This window comes from Merops nubicus, unplaced genomic scaffold, assembly GCF_000691845.1.
Source record: "Merops nubicus isolate BGI_N331 unplaced genomic scaffold, ASM69184v1 scaffold40537, whole genome shotgun sequence".
Taxonomy (NCBI): Eukaryota; Metazoa; Chordata; class Aves; order Coraciiformes; family Meropidae; genus Merops; species Merops nubicus.
This window is the reverse complement of record NW_008620403.1, coordinates 1-273: the sequence shown is the minus strand read 5'-3', so window position 1 is coordinate 273 and position 273 is coordinate 1. Positions and strand designations below refer to the sequence as shown.

The following is a 273-nucleotide window of genomic DNA, read 5'->3' as shown; positions in this document are numbered from 1 at the left end:
TCTGCCCAGAGAGGCTGTGGAGTCTCCTGCTCTGGAGAGATCCCAAACCCACCTGGATGTGACCCTGGGCACCCTGGTGTGAGTGACCTGCTGGAACAGGGGGGTTGGAGGAGATGATCTCCCTCCCAACCCCCCCATGCCTGCAGTCAGAACACCAAGACCACCCAGGGTCCTCCTCCCACAGAGCACGCTGACAGCAGTGTCCCTCACCTCCAGGTAGCTCTCTGAGTCCATGGCATACTCCTTGCCCTCCACAGGCTTCAGCTCAGCGTC

At 61.2% G+C, this 273-nt stretch overlaps 1 protein-coding gene across 1 annotated transcript in view; it reads right to left on the bottom strand.

Moving 5' to 3' along the window:
- Positions 1-270, bottom strand: part of PES1 (pescadillo ribosomal biogenesis factor 1) — a gene marked incomplete at its 5' end in the record, with an annotated part of 3,643 nt that extends 3,373 nt beyond the window's left edge. The window contains 1 exon segment of the mRNA XM_008944101.1: positions 211-270. Within this exon segment, the coding sequence (XP_008942349.1) occupies positions 211-270 (60 nt within the window).
- Between the last annotated feature and the right edge of the window lie 3 nt (positions 271-273).